The following is a 19,736-nucleotide window of genomic DNA, read 5'->3' as shown; positions in this document are numbered from 1 at the left end:
GCAAACAAAACTTGTGCTTCTTTTCTGAGAGCCCAAACAACAAACAGCTTGTTGGCTGGCATTTAGAGCCCACCCTGAGGAGGGATTTCTGCCTCAGACCCAGAAGAAGAAAAACTGATGAGCCTCTAGTGGAGAAATAAACAAAAGGCAAATGCCAGGCTCCAAAAGAAATACCTCAAAGAATCTATAGAAAAACAGAAAATTCTTCTTTTCATTAGCTTCAGCAGGAACAGGCTCTTTTCCATCCCTTGTTGGAAAACAATCTAGTGGATGTTGGGATGGACACTACAGAGTTTGCTCTCGAGAGCCTCAGTCTCGTCCTCACCCCTTTCTCCCGCCCTCTCCTAACTAATCTTGGCTGTGCTATTAGTTGGAGTTGCCATCTGGCCTCCACTGGCCACACTGGAGTGACACTTGAAACTGGGAATGAGATCTGGAGGAATCCTCTTAAAAGACGCAGCTCTAGCGCCGCGGCCTCTTGGAGGGAAATGAAAAATGATCTTCCTAACCCCCACCCCCCAACCCACGACCGGCATCTTTGACCCTTCTCTCTTTCACTTCACCTCCTTCTCATTTGTCTCCGCTTTCCTAAATCTAATTTCTACGGCCTCTCCATCCTATAGCCGCCTCTTGGCCGACGATGCACGGACCAACTCTAATACACCGACAACGTGGACTTCCGTGAAGTTTCCACTGTTATTCCTGTGATACATTTTCTCTGGGGAGCATGAAATAGCTTCTCTGTCCCCCCTTTCCTTTACGCCTCCCTCCATCTCTCCCTCTTTCTCTCTGCTTTTTTATGGCTGACAGAGAGGCTACAGCAGAGATGGGTCCTTGTGATAGAGTAAATGATTGAAGGCGTGCAGATTCGCCCTTCAGGGATAATCCAGTGTGGGGCTGATAGTGGGCAGGTGTGATAAGGGCTGTGGGCCCTGCCTGTGATAAGACCTTCCATTAGACAGTGCAGAGCCGACCAGACAGCAGAGTGTGGTCAGCCTCTATCTTTCTTTTTTTCAACCCTCCCCACACAACCCATAGCCCCGGACCTAGCCTGTTTTCCTTTGGTGTCCCATCTCTCCTGGTCTCATGCCCTAAGATCATGATGCTTATCATTACCAGTCGACTCTGCCCAGTAGCTTGGAAACACACAACCTGTATTGCATATGTGCAATGTTAGGTGTGTGAATATAACTCTCTCTTGGGTGTCACAAGCAAGGAATCCTCTGAAGAGTTAAATGCCTGTCTTTATAATGGAATTTAAGTTGGGTTTTAAACAGATAATATGATTGTTGCTATTAGAGATATGACTCTGGGTGCAGCAGCCGTGCAGGATTAATCAAATATGTCTCTCCTTTTTAATGGAAAACACTATTTGTTAGAGATATTTACTCAGACAGACTCCTTCACCTTCATATTCCTACTCGTAAGAGGTTTGTATTCAAGTTTACAAAGGGGATCAGCGAGCCAAGACAGTCACACTATTAGATTAATGAACAGATAGCAATGTAGTAGTATCCGTTGTGTCTGGAGCTGTTGAAAATAGCCCAAAATGCCCCAAGTGATGTCTGCAAGGTGGGTAACAGGATCTAGCTGGCAGGCTCTCCTGGTGTGGCCAGCAGTGTCTGCTCTCCCTGATCCTTCACCGCAGAGAGGGGGACAGACAGAGGTCACCAGGCAGCAGGGGACGGAAGTTTCCAAACTGACTTTACTTTTTATTTTGATGCAGTCTCAGCCAAAGTGAAAGCGGGAGCAGTCCGCCCTTTACTGTCACTTATCTGCACATTAGGAATAATATTCCAGACAAAAAAACACACGCTGCCGATGTGTCCCCGCAAACAATTATTAATATGCTGGGAAAGCCACAGTCCACCTGTCATAAATCAACACTATGTCAAACATCATCAATGTAATTACTCACACAGTGCCCCAGTGAATACAGTGCGGGTCTGTTTGCAATTTGAATCATCATAAATAACCTAAGCAGTCTGACAACTTCAGTTCATGATAATGTCCTGTTTATGGGAATTGTTAACGCTGCCCTCTCTCCAAAGTGACTCAAGTCTGTAAGAAGTCTGACTCATGTGGCCGTGGATCTCCTTGGGAGCCCTGCTTACTGCCCGGATACTATCCCGAAGGAGCAAGGTTACCACTCCCCTGTCTCAAGATGACAGAGACGGGGGAGGTGGAGAAGAAAGAAGGTGTGATGAAACGCTTCCCTTTGACAGGGTGGAAGATTAAACAACAAAAAGATCCAAATCAGCAATCAGCCAAAAACTCTCCAATCTCATACATCTTTTATCTCAACTCCTGTGTTTGTCTGTGTGTAAGCAAGTGCAATGCGGGTATGTGCTGCATGTGTGTGTGCACATGCATTGTGTGCATATCTGTGAGCTTCTATCTTTATCTATGCAAGATAGACTGTAAAAAAAAAAAAATACAGAAATAGTGAGAGTGGGGTGGGAGGATGGGAGTTTAGTTCCCTGACTGTGAATGCCAAGGTGTTGAATAAAGATTCTGAACTCATTTTAAATGTGTGCATTTATGTTTTTAATTTTGGTGTAGCAGGGAGCTGGGAAGGTGTGCGTTTCCATATCCAGGTTATGTAAACCGTTATTTCCCATGTGGCAGGGTAAATAGCCAGTGGGGTTTCTTGGGATGCTGTGAAGCCCTATGAATTTTAATGCCTCTGTCTGGTCCCTGTGTCTCTGCTATGGGAGAATTAGCAAAGACTCAAGGTGATGCTCAGTCTCACTCTGCCCTTTCAATATTTCCTCTTTACCTCTTCCCATTTTTCCCTCACTCTGGGGCCTAATGAGCTGTGCTCCCTTGTTGTGATAGGCAGCCAGATGTGCTGTCGCAGCTGCCAATGCAATGGCATGGTGTGCGACACAAACACACACAAGCTCACACACAGGGGCCATGGCCAGCTCATCAAAAACAGTAACGATGCACAAGTGTCTATGTTGTTTCCTCCTACTCTCATCTCCCCAACCACCAACTGCCCTGTTCCTTCATGATCCTTCTCTTTCTCTTTCTCCCTCTCTTTCTCTTCCTCTCTCTCTTTCCCACGTTGCCCTGCAGCCCGCCGGCATCTCCTCTGAAGTTGCACAGTGTTGGGCCTTACGTTCCGCGCAGGGACCCTTAGATCCGTGATCAATAGCAGTCCTTAGATCTGCTATTGAGCGAGTGAATAAGAGAAGTGGCCACACGCGTGATACTGTGTGCCCTGTAGCATCTCCCTTGGCTAACGATGGCAGACAGACTGTGACGCAAAGAACTGCAAAAAAACAACAGAGGAGCCCATTATGGTGAGGAAACAAACAAACTGTGCCGCTTCATCAAGGATTAAAGCACTGCAGAGACCAGAGAAGAAGAGCTACTCCAACACAGGGAGAAAGGGAGGAAGGAGGAAATGAAGGCAAAAAGAGCGCTCATTGGTCAGAAGGGGAAAAGATGGGAAATGGGTAAGAAAAATGCAAACAAGACAAAAAAAAGAAAGTGGAGATGATGAAGGTGAGGACAGAAAGGTGGGTGACAGTGGAGGGAAGACAAAGGGGAAAGAAGCTGCATGGTGCCAAGTCCTGTGTGAAGGACACTATGATGTTGCCCTTTTTCTAATGACTCCTACATCTGTTTTTTATTCTACGTCCTCTGCTGGGGCAGGAGTTCAGATTCAGATCTCCTGGCCACGGTCCTGATCTCTAACCCCAGCCACAGCTGCAGCTCAGCCTCTGCTCTTGACCAGGTAGCCCAGAATCATGCAGTCTTTAAGCAGATGCTCCCCATAGCTGAATAATGACAGCTGGCTGAGCATGCGCCGCAAAAGATTCATGACCTGCGGAGACGGCTGCCTTTTCATTCTGCCTTGCCTGTTTCTTCTTTATTCCTTTTATTCCTCTTTATTATTCTCTCTCTGGCTTTCTCTCACTCCCTCTTGGTCTACTTCTTTTCCTTTACAACTTCAACAGCCGTAAATTCTCCTGCAAATTTCAGAACTTCTCTTGTTCTCGGTTTTCCTCCTCTTTAGCTGTCTACTTTCCTCTCTGTTAAACAGGGGGCAACAGGTAAGCATGCACGGGCCCTAAAATTGTGGGGTGTGAGCCGAGGTTCTACATGAGAAGAGACAGAAGCAGGCAATCACAGCGGGACTAATTGTTGTTGGCGAAGAAGTCAATTGGACAAAGGGAGAGAGACAAAGAGAGATGCTGTCCTCCTGACTGGAGCAGCTTCATCTCTCCGGGGAGGAGGGAGAAGTGTTGGCTGAGATGCTGAGGGTTCATCTCCTCTGTCACCTGTACAGTAATTGTCCTCTATTCTGTCACTTAGATTACACCAGGCAAGGGCATGCAAATGAGGAGCTGAAAATTGGCTGCCTAAAAGTCAAGAGCAGGAAACATCAGAGTTTGGCAAGGTGTGTGGTGTCATTTCCATAATAAAAGCTGCACCTTTTTCTTGATAAAAAATGTGAAGTTTGAGAGTTAGTTACGGAAAACATCACACCAAAGCCTTTGTGTATATCTACCTGGTAGTGCATGAGAGTGTTGAGTCTCTTCCAGTCATTTTCTATCTTGGTGGTGATGTCTTCATCCTGCAACACCACACGAGCCATTCGCCCCTGGCGCCACTCTGTGGACACAAACACACACACACTGAATTATACACAACGTCTATGCAAACTTTACATCGTAGTGAGCCGCAAAGAATGTCATCTGTCTTCAGTGGAGAGGTTTGGTGTCATGCGTTTAATATATACATATGAACACCAACATGTGTTCAAGGAGCACATCTGTTTTGAATGAACATGTGGGAAAAGCGTAATACTTTGGTGTATGCTTTATGCAATGCCTTCAGAACCAGTTACAGTAACAGACACAAACTCTTAGAACACTTATTTTTCAAACCTCATTTGCGTTTTACTCAGTGGAACGTCAACCTACATGACTCCCAAAGAGAGCTCTCTTCACACATTACCCAAATGATATCAGCAGCTGGAATTCTTGTGCGGCTCTCGGCATGTATACTCCTCGGATTGACACGCATCTTAATTAAACATTACGCACGAACAATTTCAAGATGTATATGCAGGCAGGCTGCACGCTTTAATTGGTACTTGTGTCGCGGAAACGGGGTGCTATTAGCATACGCAGCAGTCGTCCCGTCAGGGTCAGAAAGAAGAGAAGAGTAGAGCAGACAAGAAAGGATGAAAAAGCGAACAATGAGAAAATCACCTCCTTTCAAAAGAAAAAATAGGAAGCAGGAGAAAACAGGTGGAGGTGCTGGTGGAGGGCAGTGGCTGACGGCTCGTTGTGGGGTAATGAAATGATAATAAGGGTGTTGACGGGGAAGTGGACAGCCATTGTGGCTCTCATGCTGGGAGTGATCATTGATTTTCTCCTCTGTTGACTGGGTTTTATTACTTTGTGCCTCTGCCAGGTGACCACATGATACCCCTGCCCGGCACAACATCCTCCCGAAACCGTCTAACCTACGCTCTACAGAAAACACAAAAAGTAGTCTCTCACAGACTCTCACACAGAAGCACAGACTCATTTATTTTCAAGGCATCAGTGAAAGGGTGATAAATGGACAGAAGAGAACAAGAGTGAGGACAGTGGATGGACAGAAAGCCATATTGGGGAGTGATGGACGACGTGCTGATTTGCAGCAAGCAAAGGCTTTTGTTCTCTCCGCCCATGTGGAGTGAGAGAAAATGAGAGGGACAGGGAAATGGGACGCAAGGTACGGACAGGCAAGGATGGAAGTGGCAGACTGAGTGGGAGTGGAGCCCGGCGTGAGGCTGGCGAGCCCGTCTGTCAGCTCTTACCTGGGTCAGCCAGACAGCCACACCACAAAGGCAAAAACACACACACACAGACACACACAAAGACATGCACACTTCTCTATCCTGATCTACAGTGTCTTATTGGCACTACCAGGCAGCGAAAGCAGCCAGACGGAGGGATGCAACACACACACTGTCAGTCACTTTGATAGAAGGCCTGGCAGCAGCACACTGAGGCTGGCTGGCTGGGCTGCTGGAACACAGCTTTTATCACACTAATGCACTGATAATCTGTACACATGGCTAGGTTTTCTCTCACCGATACATTAATCTGTGGGTGTGAAGGACTTTACACCTGCCAACTACATCTGTGAGTGTTTGGATTGTGTGTGCGTGCGTAGGTGCAAGTGCGTGTTTGTGCCATACCGAGGTCCATGTCGACAGCACGTGGCCGCTGAGAATAGGGCATGTTCTTGTAAACAGCGTCGAGTATCTTCTCCTTCACTTGGGTGATGGTGTCACAGTTCAGCACCTTTACTGGAATCTCCGGACTGTTTTCGTTGTCTGGGTTCACACAGTTTAGGATCTGGATTGTACAGACGGGGGGAACAGGAGAGAGAATAAGACAGAGAAATCACAGAAGGAAATGAGGGAGCAGAGGAAGAGGCAAGGGGTGTTCTGTTACTGCCTGGACTTGGGTCCAGCTTGAGGCTTCGCCCTCATTAGAGTCTCCTTGGAGCATGGCAGGAGCTTTGAGAAACCATTTCCGCTCTTGCTGGCAACCCAAAATCTAATTTCACACCTTCGGTGGGACACCAATTTCCAGCTCTGCCGGGGTATTAGCACGTAATGAGCCAAATTCCCAGTTGGAGCAATCAGAGCATTGTCATGTCACATGCTGGCTGTGTGAGTGTGTTTTTCTCTGCGTGCATGTGTGTATGTGTGTGTGTGTGTGTGTGTAGAGGGGGTTTGGTGTGTTCCAATCTCCACAGCCACCTACCCTGATGTTGGACCAACACTGGAGCCTGTGGGATCATTAGTTAAAAATTTTCCCATACAGGAAAGAAGAAAAGCAACATAGCAGACACAGCTATGCCCTCCTTAAAATGGTTTGTGGTGAAAAAGTAAAGACAAAAAAGTAAAGTTAAGAGTGCATGTTGTCATTTTCTCTGGTCCTCTATTATGGCAAAAATGGATGTGGGCTTTTGTGTCTGTGAGCGTATCTCAGCTTGGAAGTATTTTAACAAGAAGCAAGCTCAAAAATTGAGCCAAGAGCTGCCTGTACAGTTCTGCCAGTGTGTTTGTGTGTGTCTGCGAGCCTCTGTGCAAACTTCTTGTGTGCCTCGTGGAGTGTGACCTACCAGGGTTTTGTACTCGATCTGCTGGCGGATGAGCTTGTCTTCACTCAGGGAGTAGCGGGCCTCTCCAGTGATGGCGTCGATGGGCCCCTTTTCCATCTGCTGCTTGATGGCGCAGTACAGCATGAACAGAGGCTCCCCAGCACACTCCTGTGAACACACACACACACACACACACACATATAGACAAAGCCACGGATTCACACATGAGAGAACATCACAGCATAAACACAAAAATTCACTGACTGAAAACACTAAATATCTGATAATATGCAACCATGCTTTTAATGTAGAAACTTAATTAATAAGATTCACAAGATGGATTTATATTTGTACGTGAAAACAAATACACATATAGAGACATTACATGTGATGCTTGGTGTACTAACCTTGAGGAATTTGTGAAGGAGGAAGGCGAACCAGTTTGTAAGCATCTTCTCCGCAACCGACTCTGTTCTGAAATGACATTAAAATAAACAGGAAAAGATTAATTTAACTCTATTCTTTCTCTTCATATTCCAGAACTTTCATATAATACAAGAACTCCATAATTCATGGGGTTATGTGCAAGACCTCAGGGAGATTATCTTGGCATCCAGGGTGGGTGCATCCTGCCGTTGGTTTTGCTCGCGTATTGCCTGCAACACTGCGGTCACAGTGAGTGAGCAGAACAGAGCAGGGCAGAGAGAGGGCGTCAGTGTGTGCATGGCTTGTGTGCGTGCACATGTTAAAAAGAGTGTGCTATTGAGTATGCATGGATGTGAGCGTGAGCGAATGTGTGTGTATTCACGTGTGGTTGAACACAGCGGGACATCAGCAGCTGTGACAAGCCTCAGCTGTTGAGAGAGACGAGTGCTGTCACAGCCAGGTAACGCCTGATCACAGCCAAAGCGATCTCCTCTCCTCTCATTTCCTCTCTTCTTCCTCCCCTACCTCCTCTGCCCTCCCAGTCAATCACAAATGGAGGTACAGCTTGCTGCTGGGCTTGATTGGGCATGAAAACACACAAGCGTGCAATGACCTCTCGACTGTTTCTACCACAGAGCACACGAGAGGACTGTGTGTACCTCTTTTATGATTCCTGCTCATATCTTTCTCTGAATGCCAGACAAACATCCCCCTCTGCCTCATTAGCACCACCATGGAACACTAGAGAAACAGAAGACTTAAAAAAAAAAAAAAGAATACCAAACAGCCAGGTGGGAATGGTTAACGAGCACGAAGCATAGATGAAAGGGTTAGTTTGGTGGAGTTCATGTGAACAAGCACCCGAGGTGAATAGCAACAACAAGCTCCCCACCTAATCTTGTGAAAACGCTTCTGCCCTGCTCTTTCGCCTAGTCCGTTTGACTACTGCACAAGCCTGCATGCAGACAGAATTAGAAATGCTGCCTGAAAAACACCAATACCAAACTGCTTTGGATTGAAAATTGATTTTTCCCACCAGCCAGCTTTTGGTCCACGCCATTACCACCACTGTTATTACTCCTGCTAGCTCTAACATAGCTGCTCAACACACTAATCACAAGTTAAGATGCCATGCTAAAGTGCTCCACTGCTGTTTGCAAGAGTGTGACAGCTTGTGATTGTCACCTGGCTGCGAATGATCACTCCCCTCAGCTTGTACATGAGCGTTGCCAATTTAAATGGCAATGCACTGAAAAAATGACCCTCTTAATGTAGCAGGAAATTACCGTGATTACTCTGGTGTATATGATGGCGGGGCCTTACAGCGCACTGTGCTGAACTGGGGATTAGCAGGAATCGAAGCAGCCAGGTATTAAAGACAAGCTAGAAGGCTTCCGTCTCCTCAGAGCCAAATAGTGCTGGGGATGATTATACCTATTCAGGCTCTGAATGGACCTAAAGGGAGATTATGACTATTATGGAGATAATTGCGTTAAGTCGTGTTTGAGGGCTATAAGCAAGAGTCTGGGACCGAAGCAGAAGTCCCAGAGGGGTTGTCTCAGCCAGGGGAGGTTACAACAGCTAACATTTTAGTCACTGAGACAAGGAAAAGTGTCAGTCATTCTCTATGTCTCACTAAATTGAGACAGAGTGAGACTTTTTCTCTCCCTTTTGCATGCAAATACAGAACTTGCCCACAGTTGCAGGACAGCGGAGCAGAGGTTATATTTTGTTTTGAACGATGTGTGGCTGAGTTGTGATGTTGTCTCCCACGCCTGGAGGCTATTCCTCTGAGAACGGGGCCGCTGGCCAGTCTATTGGCAGCTCGTTGAGAGGATGGAGAGCTGGGTGACAGCCTATTTCAAGTGCGATGTGCCAGCGGGTGGGGGGTGGATGTAGATTAGTTCACCCAGTTTCAGCTACAGGATGAGAGAGTAAACATTGCTGAAAAGCTGAAAGCTGAAGAAGTGCACGCTCTTGTGCATGTGTGCTTGTGTGACTGCATCCTCTTTGGTGGCACAAACACACACACACACACACACACACACAAGGTCTCTGATTCTCCCCTCTTTGTCATTCTGACATATACAAACACACCGGTGAGGGTATATATACATAAAGCAAGAAACACAGTATTCACAAGCTCAACCTTGCAATGCTGCACAGCAAAAAGTCTTCATTGGAAAACACAATAAGGAGCCACTGTGAGCGCCCAAGGATGTGTTTTCATGCTGAATAAACCTAAATATATTGTGGATTTTTTGGACAATACCCCAAATCCCTCTGTAATTGCCCTCCTTCCTCTACAAGAATTCAATCTTTGCCCCCCCCCCCCCTCCTATGCTTACCATGCGCCCCTCCCAGCTTGTGTGAGACTTGAGTGTGTTAGAAGTTAATGGAACCTATTAAGCATTTTAATAAGCTCAGCAAGTCCCAAAGAAGGAAGTCAAATAAAGCCTTTTTTGTGGGGGCAGTGCTGATTCCCCCTTAATATCTCTCCTTTTGAATGTCGGGGGGGAGAAGCACTTTGTTCTCCTCCTTCTCCTTTCCTTCTTGTCCTCCTCCTCGTCTGCCTCCACTTCCTTCTTTCTATTAATTGAGTTTCATTAATGAACATCAGGATTTCATTATCCCACATAGTGTTTAAGAGGAGCTTCTCATCCCCCCCATCTCTGGTCTCCTAATGGCAGCTGGGCTGGAGGGGGGGCTATATTAGCAGGCGGAATGTCTTTCAATAAAACTAATGCCAAACACAATACTCGCTCTCTTAATAACGCTGTACTCCATTGCTCTGCATGGGCGGAAATCTCATTACAAAAATGCTGAGGAGAAAAATAATACAAGATTGAAAAGTCTCAAGGTGATAGAAGCAATGTTCTGTGATTCCATTAAAAGAACATTACAAAGAAGAGAGAGAAACTGGGTAAAGAGAGTGGCTGTGGCAGAACTTAAGAAGAAGATGGAGAGAATAGAGTTTAATGTGAAAAAGAAGCGGCTGGCTATTCGAGAATGTTCTGGTGGGGGTCATCAAACGCCAGAGGAGCCACACTGTGAAATAACAACAGACATGAGGACTCTATTGGGAAGCTTGGGACGAGCACTGGACAGGTAGAGCGCCGAGAGAAAGGAAGTGCACAAACATATTTCACTAATGTAGCAAAATACAATCCAAACACCACGAGGTGCAGCATCAGTTCCACTTAGCGCGCTGGAGAGTGAGAAAATCAAACACATTGTCGAAGCTTAGATATTGCATTTCAAAAAGCTTTTAGGAGTGTATAAGTGTCTGCGAGCTAAAATCTTTCCCTATCAAGACAAAGACAGCGGAAGGCATCTCAAATCTTTAAATACCAAAGAGACCACAGTTTCTTTGAAAAACACTCCTCGGAAGAGCATGAGTGCACCCTTCAAACGTGATTCCAGGAACTTAACTGACTGGGGATTTTATATCTCTGCTACATAAAGACAAGATGCTGTACATGCCATAATTTGTTTTCACTGGACTGGTGTGATGGATGGTGAAATGGTATCTAGCACTTTGCTGAGCATAATAGTATGTGCCACACAGCAACCACAGCATAACATATACAAACTGCCCTCTGGCATTGAAACACATCCAGCCCACCATTATACTCAGACATGAACCAATGCCTGCTGCATTTGTTGTATTCTCAGTAGCTATTATGCCGTTAACTACATCCTCAAATAAAATGGCGACGCTTTGTTTTCCATCCATCTGCCAAGAGGCTTTTCACATGCATTCACTTTCACTCTATCACATACCACTTCAGTCCATTCAACTCCTTTGAGGAAAGGGACAGAAATTCAAATGTATTGAAATTATTTCATGAAGCATTCCTGTGAAATGCATATGTATGACCGAGTCAAATCTACTGTCAGCAAACGTACCAATCAGATCTTGGCACTGGCAGACACTTAACATGAGTGAAGAAGAGGGATGCTGTTTTAACAGCCATTTCATTCAATCTTCCTTTTTAGCCCTGCAGACCAGGTGAGAGAGCCACATCCCTCATTGCTTTTTATCCCCAAAAATATCTGAAATGATTATATCCATATCTACAGTTAGGACTCTATATCAAGCTTAAAAGTGTAGTGACTGTAGACTGATACAAGTTAATCTAATATTATCATTCCCAATAAAGTATAGATAGTGCATCAGCAATTAAACACTCAAATATGAAAAAATGCTATCAGGAGATAATCTGCCCATGTGAGAGACGGAGTATGTGTGAGAGGAATACAGAAAAAAGGCATACAGAGATGGTGAGAGGCAGGCGGAGACGCAGTGTTAATGTTAATCAGAGAACGAGTTTACATGCAGCATCTTCAATGTGCTGCCCACGTAACTCGGAAATATCTCTGTGGAAAGCACTCAGAACCTCCATTTAATTTGCTGAATTAATATGTTTATTAGTCGTTTAAATGTAATTCCGCCGTTGACTCCCACTCCTCCACTGCTGTTCCACATTCTCAACCTACACCTCAGTTTTCCCTCTCATCTTCTGCCTCTTCTTCCCTTCCTTTTCCCCTCTGTGCTGTGGCTAGTGATGGCATGGTGCTCCATTTTCTCTCCGGAGCTCACCGCAGAGAACAGGGCTCAATAATTAAGGGCGCCTTGCTTTTCTGGAGCAACCACATTGTGCCACACTGCTGCTGTGTCTTAGCCTCCCTCTGCACCATGTGCACATACTGTACATACACTCTCTTATACACACTTACACTATATCGCACGCATACTCTGAATACTACTTACTGGAAAGTTTTAACGGTACGCTGTTAAAAAAGTTTTCACAGTTAACAAACATGGTTAGGTTGTTGTCTGGTGTCAGTCCTTGTATCAAAATACCTGTCAATCAATTTGAAAATGACAACTGGCTCTAATCCTGTGTGATCTTGTGCCTTTAAAGGACAGGTCTGATTATATTCTATATGTTTCTGCCCATAAAATCCCATAAAAACTCACAAAACAACCTGAACTGACAATTAATTTACCCTTCTAATAAGTACTGTATTCTCTGTGTAGCCAAAGTCTCATATAGCTTTTTCTTCTGTGCCATAGACTTCCATTTTCGACCCAAAACTATTAAAACCACTGGGTGACAAGTTCCTTCATTATGATGAGCATGGGCACGGTAGTTTATTAAGAGTCGACCCCCCACATACGCCGTCCTGCTGCTGTAAATTCTCACAAGAGCACCAAATCTGCCGCTAAAAGTAGTCCCAAACAAATAGACTATTTACTCCTGTCTGAGTAACACTTGCTAACACAGTGCCCAAGTGTTTTAAAAATGAAAGTATATGTTTGTCTCAGTTTTTTAAAGATTCATGTCTTCAGTAAGAAATAAAGGGGTTTGGGGTTTGAGTGCCACAGACAAGCTGTGGAGGTTGGAAAAAAACTGAGAGACAAACTAATGCTTTGTTGGTTGTGGTCTTTTCATGGCTTTTGTTGACAATAACAGACGTATAGAACATCACCAGCCTTATCCTTCAAAAAACAACCATTTGGATCCATTGTACACATTAAACTTTGATTACTATTGCAGGTCACTGAGGCAACGTGACGATAACATGCTAAAACGCCATGACAGATGGAACTATATTTGAATCCTCGTCTGTAAATGCTTGTGTGATTATGGCTTTCTCTTAAAAGGTTGAGCGTGCTAGCTTGTGGACATATTCCCCCCGAGAGAAGAGCATTCAATGACAGCTGAGCGGCGAGAGAAGCAAAGCTCTGCGCTACGACTCAAACATGTCTTGGGATGCACTTTTAACCCACTGTAATATAAATGAGAACAGGAAGTGGGTTGGGCGACCTGGAGGTTCTTCCTGTGTGTTGGCCCTCTCCTGTAGCCATGAAACTTTGACCCAGAGTCTGTCAGCTCACTAATAATTAATCTAGAACAACATTCAACTCAGCTTTATTCATTGCACCAGTATATTAGGAGAGTGTATTATAACACACACAACATCATGGAAAAGCACAAGGATCTGTTAACATGCTGCTAATTCATTAATACCAGAAAACAGAGGGGGGTTTTAGCCAACATAATAGCAAGGATTTCACTATCCCATTATATATAATAATGGAGTGAGGAGACCCGACTGAAAGGACGACTGAACGGGAAAATGGCAGCAAAGCACAGCCGAGCGTCGGCTACGTCCTGCACAAACACAATAGCTGCTTAGAGACGTGCTCAATTTGACTATCATCACAGACGTGTGTGTGTGTGTGTGTGTGTGTGTGTGTGTGTGTGTGTGTGTGTGTGTGTGAGTCAGCTGGCTGGCTTGACTGTCGGCTTTTCCCTAAATAGGCGATGAGGAAGACAACAACAACAAAGAGCCATGTCAAATCGATAATCCCTTAAATTCTTCAGAAATATGGGGAGTGAAATGTAAAAACTATAGGACATTTAGCCCTCCAGGCTGCAACGGCAGGACCCGAGGATTACGTACCACTGTGCTCCTAATAAGAGAGGATAATGAAAACATAGAGGTGACGTGGGGCCCTGCTGTCGTGTGAAATAACTGCTTAATCCAGGTCCATTTGATGCCACTTTAGTCCACTTCTCTGTCTTGCAACCTCTTTCTCTGTTTGCTTCTGTGCGGGTTCTTTTCTGTCTGGCAGTTATTTACTCTGACTATTAATGTGGGTTTTTCAAATAGAGAGACACTAAAGGAACATTAACATCAGAATGAAGGTGTTGTTTGAAAGTATAGCAGCTGCCTGCTCTCACTGGCTCTGCTTATTAGTCATGTAAACATAATCAAAATCGTGCACAGAGCAGTCGGGATTTCAGACCGCCTGTTTACTGGACTGTGCTTTGTACATTCTGTACCTTTTGAGCTGAGTGTTATTTGTCAGTCCTTTCACCTGTTTCTATACCTGCAGAGCCACCAAAGCAGCTGAGGACACTTGGGCAAGGACTTGGCAGGTGTTTAAAGTTTTAGCACATCATCCCAACTCCCCCGGAAAACAATGTACACTGGAGACACAGAGATGGAAAAAAAAGTTCAGTTGAACCGCTTGTGAATGTTTTATAAGGAGCCCGAGCCTGGAGGATAAGTGAGACTGACATTGGCATTGAGAGAGGGCAGGGGAGAGACGGAGCGCGAGAGAGAATACGGAATTATGCATAGAATTCAGATGTTTCTCCTGATGTGAGGAGCGCATGGCGTTTATCTCAGCATACTGTAGATGTAGACTGCAGCACTCATTACAAGCCTTATTCTGTGAAGCGTCTACACGGGAACACAGGGGAAAATCTGATTGCATCCACCCACAAGAAAAAGAGGGAAATGCATACAGCTCTAAATCAATCCCCATCCATCTGTCTATATGTATCAACATCCTCCTACAGCCCTGCGCTTCTTTACATGATTTTAAATGAGGACTGTGTTCTCTATATATGTACAACTATCCTCTGGGTACAATAGTGTAATATAGCAATATAGTGTCTTTTTGACTGAAATTAATCAAATCAAACAACTGAAATAGTTTTGTTAAGCGTACAGAGCTCCTGAGGATTAAGGGATTTCTGTGAATATGATCGTGTATAATTAGTTTGTTTACATTACTTTATGTTAATTGATTTTTCTTTCTTTTTAATCACTTCAAAGTCAAAACAGGAACATTAACGTCAATCTAATTAGGCAACAAGTTTTTCTTTGTTGACTGCTATAAAAAGCATTTTGAGTGATATTTACCTCAAGTCTAATCTATAAAGTTTAATTAATACATTAAATGAATTACTTTTAAATGCAGCACCAGCTAATGTTTGTCTTAACGTGTGCTGTGTTACCTGCGCAGCAGCAGTTTGGGGTGGTTCTTGCTCTCCAGGTTGCGGTCGATGAGGTCCGACAGCAGGTGTTTAAGGACGTCGGTGGCGTACTCCAGTCGCCCCTGCAGGGCCGTCATGATAAGTGAGGCCACGTTGCCGCGGTCCCTCATGGAGAAAGAACGCTGCATTTCCAGTGTTCGGATGAAGGTGAGCAGGAACACTTTGTTGTTGATGAGCTGGCCAAACAGCTTCAGGGCCTTCTCCACATTCTGCTGGCCATTCCCTGACACCTGGACCGAAGAGGGAAGGAAGACAATGACTGTCAGCGCTTATCAGTTTCCAGCACTAATTTGAACAATAAATGTCCTGTAATCATTTGAATAGTAATGAGCTGAATGAGTTTGGAAAAGGAATGTTGCTCTTCAACTTTCATCTTGACCTTGTCTCACACAAAATAAAGATTTTTCCAAAGGCACCAAAAGCCTGACTCATGTTTCACTCCAGACAGACAGAAGTTCCCACTCATGGTAAGTAACTGAGAAGATCTTAATCAATTATTGACCCGGTTCTGTTAAAAAGCATTGTACCCTCAGTTAGCTGCCATTTCACTTTCAAGTCAAATGTCAGGTCAACCTGCCAGAGTAAGACAATCCCAAAGTGACACATTTCACCGTCTTTGTACTGTTTTTCAAAAGTTTGGATACTAATTTGGGTATGAAAACCTTACGCAGCTTACTGAACATCACTGTACTAAGATGTGAACAGACATTGCCTTTGACCGCTATCATACGAGAGCTAGTCTGATCTGGACCAGAGTCCCTCTACATAACCAGGCCTGGTAAACCAATCCCATCCTGCATCACACACAATCTACAACTAAAATGGTGGACCTCTATCCTGATGAATCTCTTTATCCCTGATAGTTTCATCCTCTGGACTCCACTCTGTGTGTTCCACATAAAATAAACTCATTTCCCAGCGCTACTCTGGCCCCATGAAGAGGAGCGAAAAGTGTTAACCAGCCCGTTTTTCCCCCAACGAAGGAACCCACAGTCCTGCCTGAGGATTGGGAATTACTCAGTTCATTACCCCTCATACTGCAGCCACTGGTGGATGAAATAGCCATGTGCTGGGACCCTGTTTTCCATGAGGGAGCTTGCATGTGAGGTGTACATACGTGTGTGTATTCTGCTCAGCATGATTGGCTAATGTGTGTATCTGCGTGAGACCAGAGGGTAGAAAGGATAAGTGGCACACTGGTATCCTTTCCCCCTCAAGCACTTTGCCGCTTATGGTGGTTGCCCTGCATGGAGCGTGGTAGGGGCAAACACAGTCTACCACTCTCTCTTTTTACCTCAGTTTGACTTTCTCTTTGCCTTTTCTTGCTGCTTATATGTCTCACTCTTGCTCTCTGTCTTTCTCTCGTTACCTCCAGTTCTCTGAGGACAGGATGATCCTCTATGCCGGGGAAGAGGACCCTCATAGCGTATGTTCTGTAGTCCAGATGGGGGATACCAGCTCTGTCCAGGTCACTGGTCAGCTCATTGATGTCCGTCTGCAGCTCGGCAAAGGCTGGGAGAGAAGGAAGACAAGAAAGAGAGACCAGTTGGAGGGAATACTTGAGACATTCAGCATACGAATAAAACCGTTCTTTAATCCCCATGGACCAAATACGTGACTCCTTCTTATCTTCATGGTGTTTACTACCATAATGATGAAGCTGACAGTTAAAGCCCAGGATAGTCTTCATGTCAGAGAAACTCAATATTTCACATCTCTCCTTTAAAAGAACACAGAGCTCACTCTCTCTCTCACACCCCCTAACCCCCCCCCCTTTCTCACTCATTTTTATCTACCAGCCAGTAAATTGGCTGTAGCTAAGGCCCCAAAGAGTGTGTGTCATCTCAGTGTGAGGCTGCAGGTGAGCACTAGTTAATTGGCTCCATCCTGACTGACTCCTGTTCAGGCCCACGGCTCTGTTGCTCTGCTTCGCCGCCCTTGGGGAGGCTCCCTGTCTGCAGCCTATCACAGGAGCAGCAGCAGTCCCCTAACACCCTCCTCAAAACTCCGCCATCTCCAACCAGTCTTAGCCCTTACCTCGTGGCCCCTGGCCCCCTGCGACTCCTGGGTTTACACACCAACACATGGGCTCACAGGCACACATGGAGTGTATATACTCTAACCCTATACATAAGGAGGAACCCAGGTACCCATCTAAATCCTGCCCGCGGGGCAGCACACTCCTGGCCACTGCTAATGGTTAAAACATTAATCTTCTCCTTTCCCAAGGCTGCCTGTGTGTGACTGATTCCCCCTGTTTGCCTGCTCTGTCTATCTGCCTTCCTGTCTGTCCATCATTTGAGCATTCTGGAAGTTTGCTGCAATAGGATGTTTTTTTACAGCATAATAACACTGGAAGAGCCGATCAGGGGTGGCTGGAGGGGATAAATAATAAGGTCCTCTCTGGCTGATGAAATCCCCTGAACACTGTCAAACACAAACCTCACTTTTGCCGTCTCAGTGATTGGCTATAATGACCCCTATGATGACACCAGGAGCCAACCAGCAGTGTTTATAAAACTCAACGTTGCAACATACAGCGCTCTGAGATTATCTGTGGTCCTCCCACTGGGTATAAGGTCAGAGGTCAGACGGACTACAGTGCCCTCTCTTAACCCTGAGCCACAAGGGAGGAGTGTGCTTCAAAGCAGCTCTGTGTGCGATACTATAGCAGTGACACTGACAATTTGGGATGAAAAACTGAACAGCATTCATTGTTCACTTTTGCAGGACCAAAACACTTGCACGCAAACACATACACAACTATACACAGGTATAAAGACACATGCGTTGCGTAAAAAGATAAATGTGGAATTACCCCTGCAGTTAAGGCTAGAATAAAATGTAATAAGCATAATGTGTCTCTCGCTGGGAGGAGGTTGAGGTTACTCTAATGAGAAACTCTGTATTCATGCGTCAGTTTGTGTGTGAGTCCAGCATGCAAACTAGAAAGCGGTAAGAACTGCAAGGACTCACTACATGACGAGACTGGTCACATGCAGGGCTAACTGACTTAATCTATGTGTTATGATATATAACCAGGATGACTCACTGACCCAGATCTGGAGAACATTTCTCTGCATTATTTAACACACACAGACCACCAGTTATTGACTGTACTATATGCACAAATGCACATTTATGCCTGTTATGTGATCACAGTCTGCACAAGTGAAATGCATTCACCAGCACCATTCAACTACATGAGTGATAGAGCAGCCTCTAAAATTACTGGTTGTAAATGGGATACTCAAAGCAAAGTAGACCCATAATCACACTCATTCTACAATCTTAAGTCTAACAGTAGGCTGCTACGCAGCGGTGCACTTGGTCTGTCTGCTGACTATACTATTCTAATACTAACCTTCTTTGCACTCTAGGGCAACTCGTGACTCCAGGTTGTCCATTTGCATCTGCAAGCGCTTCAGGGTGAGGTCATTTTCACGGGACTTTCGCTTGTATGCGATGAGGACGAGTATGACGATGATGAGGAGGAGGCCTCCACCAGCTGCGATGCTGACGATGGCCGGAAGGGTCAGCAGGCTGTCAGACATGATGTGGACCGCACCAGGAGAGACGTGGAGACCGCCTACCTGAACCTGTGGAGAGACACAAACACACATAATTACATCCTAAATCAGATCCTTAAAACTAAAACATCATTTCCTAACGTTTCAACAAACTCTGATCGCTATATCACATGATAACTGACACGCAGCGATGCATTAGCCAAGTCTCAGAAATCCCAGTAAAACATAGGTAAATATTATCTGCCGAAATTGATACTGAGTGCAAACACATGCGGCCGCCTACACGCCGACGTTGAGAGGGAAATAGTCCGGGGCTTGCACTCAATAAGCGAGCAGGCAACTAAAAATAATTGCAGTGGATTCTAGAAGAACCTTTTGACAGCCAGAGCACGCTCATGCTGCTCTCCCTTTGACCTCTTTCCGTCAGCTGAATGAACGATGATGAGAGCACGAATAATGGAGTTTAGAGACCAACTATTATAAAGGAGGAAATCACAAATACAGGGAAAGACGGAGACAGAGTGGGAGAGAAAGTTAGAAAAGACAGACACTAACAAACATAAACACAGACAGACCATTACCCATACTGACCATGACTTTGTATTGTCCAGTGAGGTTGGGCGGCTCACACAGCAGCTGGCTCTCAGACACAGTGACAGAGCAGGGAGTCTCTCCTATCAGCACAGTGTAGTTAAGCTTCACCCCTCCTGACGCTGGGGGAACCAGGTTTCTGCCCTGTGGGCACGTGGAGATGGACAGCGGGGTGCGAAATTAGGGGAAACACTCGGACACACTAACA

The 19,736-nt window shown here is 45.3% G+C and overlaps 1 protein-coding gene across 1 annotated transcript in view; it reads right to left on the bottom strand.

Annotated features, from left to right (window-relative positions):
- plxna2 (plexin A2) overlaps positions 1 to 19,736 on the bottom strand; it is a 135,491-nt gene that overhangs the window by 8,234 nt on the left and 107,521 nt on the right. Inside the window, exons 18-25 of the mRNA XM_070910608.1 lie at positions 19,529 to 19,672; positions 18,772 to 19,006; positions 16,777 to 16,919; positions 15,369 to 15,637; positions 7,530 to 7,596; positions 7,144 to 7,290; positions 6,209 to 6,368; positions 4,523 to 4,626 (exon numbers count right to left, since the gene is read on the bottom strand). Of these exons, the coding sequence (XP_070766709.1) occupies positions 4,523 to 4,626; positions 6,209 to 6,368; positions 7,144 to 7,290; positions 7,530 to 7,596; positions 15,369 to 15,637; positions 16,777 to 16,919; positions 18,772 to 19,006; positions 19,529 to 19,672 (1,269 nt within the window). The remainder of the gene's footprint in view (positions 1 to 4,522; positions 4,627 to 6,208; positions 6,369 to 7,143; positions 7,291 to 7,529; positions 7,597 to 15,368; positions 15,638 to 16,776; positions 16,920 to 18,771; positions 19,007 to 19,528; positions 19,673 to 19,736) is intronic.

This window comes from Enoplosus armatus, chromosome 8 (assembly GCF_043641665.1).
Source record: "Enoplosus armatus isolate fEnoArm2 chromosome 8, fEnoArm2.hap1, whole genome shotgun sequence".
Classification (NCBI taxonomy): Eukaryota; Metazoa; Chordata; class Actinopteri; order Centrarchiformes; family Enoplosidae; genus Enoplosus; species Enoplosus armatus.
The sequence above is the reverse complement of the archived record's forward strand: the minus strand, read 5'-3'. Positions and strand labels throughout refer to the sequence as shown.